This window comes from Cricetulus griseus (assembly GCF_003668045.3).
Source record: "Cricetulus griseus strain 17A/GY chromosome 1 unlocalized genomic scaffold, alternate assembly CriGri-PICRH-1.0 chr1_1, whole genome shotgun sequence".
Classification (NCBI taxonomy): Eukaryota; Metazoa; Chordata; class Mammalia; order Rodentia; family Cricetidae; genus Cricetulus; species Cricetulus griseus.
The window spans coordinates 77,915,962-77,924,326 of NW_023276807.1; the positions used below are offsets into that span (position 1 = coordinate 77,915,962).

At 40.5% G+C, this 8,365-nt stretch overlaps 1 protein-coding gene across 8 annotated transcripts in view; it reads right to left on the bottom strand.

Annotated features, from left to right (window-relative positions):
- The window catches only part of Ccdc88a (coiled-coil domain containing 88A), a 153,362-nt gene extending 146,188 nt beyond the window's left edge, over positions 1-7,174 (bottom strand). For all 8 annotated transcript variants that reach the window (XR_003479645.2, XM_027387968.2, XM_027387969.2 and 5 more), the window contains exons 1-2: positions 6,596-7,174; positions 6,399-6,499 (exon numbers count right to left, since the gene is read on the bottom strand). Coding sequence is in view for 7 of the 8 variants with exons in the window: in XM_027387968.2 (XP_027243769.1) it covers positions 6,399-6,499; positions 6,596-6,658 (164 nt within the window). In the remaining variant the exon portion in view is untranslated. The remainder of the gene's footprint in view (positions 1-6,398; positions 6,500-6,595) is intronic.
- Between the last annotated feature and the right edge of the window lie 1,191 nt (positions 7,175-8,365).

Below are 8,365 nucleotides of genomic sequence, written 5' to 3' on the forward strand. Positions count from 1 at the left end.
TTGCTTTTTGGTAATGGTGCTTTGCTGTAACAATAGAAACCCAAACTAAGACAGAAACTCATGTATGCTAACCAAAAATCAAATATATGCAAAAGAATGTACTCACTTTAGAATCTGTAATATCTTTTCTTCTATCCCATATTTCCAATTCTAGATAAATTTTACAGATGTTTTTGCCAATTCTTGAGCAGCTAAAGATTACTGTTTAGCCAATCAAACTGATTGGCTCTTCTGATTGATTCCTAAATCTCAACTGGGCCTGTCCTGACTATTCTTGGATCCATCTTTAACTCCCTTTGTGAGTTCTCACCAATAGCCTTGCAATTTTTTCCATTTCCCTCAAGTCTACTGATTCCACCACTTTTATTTACATCTTCATGTTTTCCATTTACTGCATTTGTTTAAAATGTCTTTCCTTCTACTCTTCCACTGTTTATGGCTCCTTCTGTTCACCCTGATAATTTCCAAAAAAATTTTTAGAGAGTTCAATTATGGGACTGGAGGGATAGCTAAGCTGTTAAAGGATAGGCTCACAACCAAAAGTATGAGAGTTCAATTATGTCTTCCTTAAGAAGTCTGTTTTGTTTTGTTTTTTGTTTTGTTTTGTAATGAAGATCTCCTTTCATTAATCTACTTTTATACATTATTAAATACATCATTATATGATGAAGAAAGCATAGAAGTAAAACCAGAAATGAGACTATTAAAGGTTATTTTTCAACTTCAATAACTGGTTAAATGTTTTATTAAAATAACAGGTCTACACTTTAAATTTTTTGATGTTGAAAATACATCATTTTATTATTTTTCCTTTTTTAAATTAATTTTATTTAGATTAAAAACAATCTTATTTTACATACCAATCCCAGTTCCTTTGCCCTCCCATCCTCCCATTTCCCCACCATCTCCCCATCCACTCCTGGGGAGGGTGAGGCCTCCCATGGGGGATCATCAAAGTCTGACATCATTGGGGCTGGACCTAGGCCCTCCCTGGTGTATTTAGACTGAGAGAGTATCCTTCCAATTCCTACACTAGGGATAAATCTTGGTTCCACTGCAAGAGGCCCCATAGACTGCCTGGGCCTCCTAATTGAGACCCACATTTAGGGGGCCTGGTTTGGTCCTATGCTGGTTTCCCGGCTGTCAGTCTGGGGCCCATGAGTTCCCACTTGCTCAGGTCAGCTGTTTCTGTGGGTTTCCCCAGCATGGTCTTGACTCCTTTGCTCATCACTCCTCCCTCTCTACAACTGGATTCCAGGAGTTCAGCTCAATGCTTAGCTGTGGATCTCTGCTTCTGCTTCCATCAGCTACTGGATGAAGGCTCTAGGATAGCATTTAAGGTAGTTATCATTCTCATTATAGGGGAAGTGCATTTAAGGTAGCCGCTCCACTATTGCTTAGATTCTTAGTTGGGGTAATCCTCGTACACTTTAAATCTTAAGACTATGATTTCTGCCTTTATATCCCACCAATCTAAAACCAGCCTGTTTATTACTGACTAAATTAAATGTCTTAAAAAATAAAATCTCAAATATTATTTTTAAATTTGTAACTACTCCTGTTAGTATCAAACTGTCTCATAGATCCTAAAAGAAAGCCAACAAGTATCTTCCCGAAAAAACAAAAACAAAAAAACCAGTTAAGAACTGGTTGATTTATCCTGTGAGAGTGTTCCCCACACTTAACACTACAAAGGTAATTCTCAGTCAAACATTTAAATGTGTACCCACAGGTAACTAATCGCCCTGTTCAGCTCATTCTCACAATGTCTTCAAGTTCAGCAATTAGTTACACAGAGAAGCAGTCAATCACTACAGACTAATATTGAAGACATCAGTCTAGAGCAAGGCAATGAACAAACTCTCAACACACTGAACATGATCCTGAAAGTTAAAAGAAAGCACTCCCGATTACAGTCCCACACAAAACCATGGCCTGTCCTTCAGACCACCTCTACTCATGGGAGATATAACACAGGAAGAGTATTTCTTCTTTAGTGATATCAAGCCTTATAACTGAAAGTGCAGTGAAGAAAAAGTATTTCACTAAGTTAAAGTAGGAAAATACCCTGAAGCACAGAGAAGAGCTGGCTTATTCTAGAACTGGGAAGAGCCTCTCCCTCCTGTTAAAGATAGCTAATATTATGTCACAAGCTCTGACATTCTTTGATTCAAGGAGCTACTCAATGAAATCCAAGATTTGTCTCTAAATGCAATGAATTCCACATTAGTGAACAAAGTACAAAATCTAAGACAAGATTAATAAAAAAAAGAAAGTCATAAAGAAGTCACCTTCTCATTTTCAGGGCCTAGGTGCAAACTGGTTAACACCAGCATCACTGATATGATAAATATTCTTATTATTAACAAATACTTTCAATGAAAAAAATCTCCAAGTTTCCTCTAATAAAAATCTATATTCCATATCAAAGTAGTAAGATAAGAGCAAAAATGTAATTAAAGTATATAAACTGATTTCTACTTCTGACAAGAACCAATTGGGCACCAGGGGAAGTTAAAACATGAAATACTTTACAAGACATTGGACCTGAGGCAACAAAACCATGATCTTTGATAGATGGGAACAAACCTGAACTCAACAATAGCCTCATCTGATGGCCTACAAGATCTCCAGTCCATGAAGAGGGAGGAAGAAACCTAGGTATGCAGTGGTATCCCTGAGTTGAGTAGAGGAAGCCTAAATAGGTAATAATAATATATATATATATATATATATATATATATATATATATATCATAGAAAGAGCTAAACAAGAAAAAAGATTGCAGAGGCTACCTCTACAGACTTCAGCTGAGTTCTTGTCAGTACATGTAAGTGTGAAGAAATATACAAAGGCATTGAAAAAAACAAACAAACAAAAACTTTTCAGGTAACAACACAAGCAGTTACTGTTCCCACCAATCATGGTACTTGGGACAATTTTGACTCAATGGAACAAAAAGTTACTGTCTAGTCAACTTTACAGACACTATGGTGTACTTGATCCCAGTACTTGGGAGGCAGAGGCAGGCAGATCTCTGTGAGATAGGAAGTTCTAGGAAAGTCAGGACTACACAGAGAGACCCTGTCTCAAAATAAATAATCAGATGAAAATTCTGAAAAAGATAAAACAGCTTCTGAGTAACTTAAATACATCCCAGAACAAAGCTCAAGATATCTGTATTTTATGAGATATTAAAACATCCCAATATCTAACAAGAAAATAGAATTTCAAATATCTGACATCAAATAAAAATCACCAGGACACTAAAGTAGAAAAAAATCAATCAAACCAACTTAGTGAAATGACAGAATTAGGAGACATGGGCAATAAGACAAATATAACTATATTCCATGTTTAAGAATCTAAAGAGATAAAATTGAAAACTGAACATGGAAAATATAACGGGCAAGATTTCTACAGAGTAAACTATGTCTGAAATGAATACCTGCTGGGTAAGATTAAACATAATAGAAAAGACTCAATACTACAACAGACTTCAAAATCAAAGAAACAGCAGAAACACACCAATGAACCTCTCAATAATCTTTAAGACAACATCTAGGAACTTAATACACATGTAATTGGACTTTTAAAAAGGAGGAAATATAAGTAAGGTTGTATACACATACACACACACACACACACAGTATATTTAAAGAAACAATGCCTTCACTTTTTTTTTTCCAAATTTGGTAAAAATGAAACCCACAGATCCAAGAAAGCTCAACAAACTTCAAGTATAAGGAACACAAAGAAAAATACACCATTTCATTTACAAAGGATTCTTGCTCACAAACTCTGTAACCAAATGCAATCTAGAAATATTTTAATTAAGGTTCATCTTTAGGTTAACTATCCTTTCATGGCACAGAGTTTCAACTAGCACTTTAATAGGATTCATTAAGTCATACAGTCAACTGAATAAACAATATAGCACAATTTCTGTCGGCAAAATACAGTTCTTAAAAATAATGTATTATGGTGAGACATGGTGGGGCATGCATTTAATCCCAGCACTTGTAATGAAAGAGGCAGGTGGGTCTTTGAGAGTTCCAGACCAGCCCGGAATACATAATAAGACTCTGTAACTAAAAATAAACAAAATAGTAATAAGATATTTTGTTGCTCTACCACTTATATACACACTTGTATTGACCTAATTTTAGCCAATTATTCTTTTAAGAAAACAAAGAATACTTATTTTCCCTTTATTTCACATATATAGGTCATTCAGAACAGAATTAGGACACTAAGAACCATTTAGAGAAACTGAGAAGTGGAACTGAAAACACAGAAGTAGATTTGAGGTTTAGAAAGCAGCTAGTCCCCCTCTCAAGGGTCGAGGGATAATCTGGCAACTATTCTTTAGAAATTGTGTGTGTGTGTGTGTGTGTGTGTGTGTGTGTGTGTGTGTGTGTGTGTGTGTATACTCAAGTGAAAACAGCTAATATGGTTTTAACTCTTCACCTAAATACTAAGTTTCAAAAACAAAAAATAAAAAAACATTAAGGTGAAAATTGATGTATTTTCCTATTTTGATAGGATTTCAGCATACAAAATTAAAATTTTCCTGCCTAAAATTAAGCAGATCAAGAGACTTAAGGGAAACTGTGAGTATCTTTTATAATGGCTTCCCTTCCTAAAACAGTTACAGTATTCTATCATTTTGCTTAGAAAATAGGATATTTCAAACAAAGTCATTTCATAAATATCTGCTAAGAATGAACTAATCCTGAAAACATCTACACTCTTTTTCTTCCTAACGAAAAAATATTCATATATTTTTAGCTAATTCACATATTTAAGTGCCCCCCCCACACACAGAGAGAGAGAGAGAGAGAGAGAGAGAGAGAGAGAGAGAGAGAGAGAGAGAGATTTTCTTTGGAAAAGGTATAAAAACAAGAGTATTTCCTACAGGGTCCCACATACATAAAAAACAGCACAGGAATCTCGGAGGACACAGAGGTTACTACTGGGACAATCCTATGCATCTGAATTCTTAACTTGTCCTACTGTGCTTTTCTACTGCTGTGCTAAACACATGACCCAAAGCAGCTTGGGGAGGAACTAACAGCTTTGTTTCCTCTTATTTCTGGGGACCAGTTTATCACTGAAAACATCAGGGCAGGAGCTGGAGGTGGGAACTGAGGCAGACACCATGGAGTAATTCTGTTTACTGCCCCCCCCCATACCTTTCTTTTACAACAGACCACCTGCTCAGGGATGGAGCTGACAGCAGTGGGACAGAACCTCCCACAGCAAGCAACCAAGAAAATGCCCCACCGACTTGCTTACAGGCAAAAATAACAGTCATTTTAAATCTCAACTGAGGTTCCCTTTTCCATGATGACCTTTGTGTCAAGATGACAAAAAGCTCATCAGCACAAACCTCTTAAAATAGAAAACCAAGAAAGAACAATAATTTCCAGTAAAATAGGGAAATATGTAAAATTAACAGCGTAGTATACAAACTCAACAAGCATTTATACTACATCAATTTCTCACATATATAAAAGATAGAAATATCTTCAAAAAAAGTTACAAGATTATAATGAGAATCTACTAAGTGTCTAAATTCAACTTTAATATCAGCAAGTGATAAGCACTGAAGTACTTATATTGCATCTGTACTACAATACCATAACGATTAAATGGAGTCATTTTTATTTCTCTGATACAGGACTAATATGCTTCCAATATTCAATTTCTATCTCAAAAACCACATTTCTACTTTGGAGAAACTCAACATGACAAACAAAAGATTTAATCAACCCAGCTGTCAAGAGTTCAGTTATTTATATAAACCTCAAAGTATCTTTAAATAACTCCCCAAATACTAAGCAATTTAATAATTAATCACTAACACAGTAAATCATCTAATCAGACTTTAAATTGCTTGCTACAAAAGTCTTCCTGACCAATCAGCAATGTTAACTGAATTTTTCACTTCTGAAATACGTTACTTCTCCAGTTTCAATTTTTGAATAATCATTCTTAGATTCAAAGGTTAATAAGAAATGTCTTTGCTCACAACTTCACAGTAAGTCTTTTTTCCTCTGGTAGACAAGATTTCTCTGTCTCCATCATTTTACCAAATTACCAAAGATAACACAATGTAGTTTGAATTTCAGCACTGAAGACAATAAATGACAATACAGACAGAACCGGCAGATTGAAAGATCGAAAGTTTCTCAATTTTAAGGGGTATAACTACTTGGTTAATAAGCAGGATAGGCACATAAGATTACCATTCCTTCCAACATCCAATTAAACCACCTGATTTTTTTTTTTTTTTGCCAAAGAACCAAATTAAGGGTTTAAGACATGAAATCTAAGTTCCAAGTATGTTATTTTTCAAAGAAAATAAGTTACCGAGAGAAGAATTAAACACTTACATTTGGAGCATGACCTGGTTCAAGAATACCCCATCCACCAAAGCCACATATTCATCCAGGTTGGTCCCATTTCCTACAGCCAGAGGTCCAAAGGTTTTAACCTACAACACAAGGATGATCACGACGTTAACGCCCACCTCCATCTCTGCAGCCGCCAATAACACTGCAAAATGTACAATAAAGGACATCTTACTTACCCAAGTGACCAAGGGGCTGGTCATGAACTGCTCCAGAAGGGGAGTAAAGATTTCGTTCTCCATTTTACAGATTATATAGTCGGGAGGGGGGAAAAGGGGAAGTACCACAAATACGCCTAGGGAATTGGTCACTAAACGTAGAAGTAAGACGAAATCAATGAAAGTCCATTTCAGCAAGGGAGGAAAATCCCAACGAAGAGGGGGAGGAAGTCTCCCTCCTCAAACCCCCCCAGGGGAAACGAGCCCAAATCCCGCGCACAGGCGCAGCCGGCGCTAGCAGTGTCTGCACCCGGAGAGGAGGGGCAGAAGAAAGGCATCTGGAGGAGGAGGACTCGGAGAGCGGCCGGGGCACAAAACAAAAAGCCCGTCAAGGTTGCCCCGCTCCGCAGGGAGCGGGCCAGCGCAGCGGCCGCCAACGAATCGAGCCCGACGTGGAGGCTGAGGGGCGCCGGGCTGGACCTGGGCGAGAAGCTCTGGGCGTTCCAGCGGGCACGGGCGCCGGGAGCGTCCGCCCGCAGTCTGCCCTCGCCTTCTCAGGCGCGGCTCGCCCCTCGCCGCCGGGCGCTCACCATCCCTCGGCGGTCTCGCGCTCGCTTCAGGCCCCTCGCCCGGCCCGGGGCCGCGGGCTCCGAGGCGTGTCCCTGACCGTCCGGCTGCCCGAGCCTCTCCGGCTGCGGGAGCCTCCGGCGCCTCGCAACGCCCGGGCGCTCCGCGCCGCCGCGCCGCCGCCGCCGCCGCCGCCCCGCCGCTGCGCTCCAGCCGTCCTCTGGAGGAGCTGGGGTAACGGCTTCAGAACCGCAGTGCCGCAGCACACCCGCGTCCGCCGCGGACCAGCCGGGCGAGCGCCCCGCTCCCTCCGCGCCGATATCCTTCCGCCGACTCCCCGCCCTCCGCGTCTCCGCCTCTGGATTGTGGGAGAAGAAAACCGCTGCATGAGCGCGCCCCCGGGCGCGCGCCCACGGGCGGCCCCGCCGACGCCCAGATTCTGGCGGCGTGTTGGCGGGCGCGCACGCGCGCGCGGATGCGGGTACCGGTGCGGGGCTGCAGCTGCGGCGGTGGTCCGCGTCACGCCCGCGCCCGGACGGTTGCCAGGGCCCAGGGAGCGGGGATGGGCTAGGCTGAGGAAGGGGGTCTGTCTGCCTGCTCGCTCATGCCTAATTATGGTTTATTTCCTCCCGGAGTGCCGCCTTTGGTGTGCGAAGGAAGGGGAACAAAAATCCATCTCTTTTTAGACACGAGGGATGCAGACATCCTCTTTAGGACACTTTGATGTGCTCTGCTAAAATTGCTTTCTGGCCCGTGAAGAGGAATAGGAAAACTGCAGCAAAAAGCAAAGGCACATCTTGGGAGGGCGGAAGAGGGGATTGATGTTGTTTTTCCTTCTTTCCCAAAAAAAAAAAAAAAGAAAGAAAGAAAGAAAGAAAGAAAGAAAGAAAGAAAGAAAGAAAGAAAGAAAGAAAAGAAAAACAGCCCTCTAAACAAGAAGAGTCTTGAAAGTTGGAGTGAAATACGGGCTTTTGAGTAGCCAAAGCTGCCTTTCAACATGGCATTCCCCGACTATAGCTACCGTGATTCGGGCATTGTTTTTTGACTTGGTTGGTCATCGAAAAATATCCAAAACTAAGAGCCACAAGAGAAAATATTGGGAAGTCATCCAAGTTGTGTGACAAATGTTTGTCACAAATGATTTATGCTTTACTAGTGGATCCATCAAAATAAAACAGTTCCCTAAGAAATTAAATGTTATTCTTACTAGTGTCCAAATGTTAC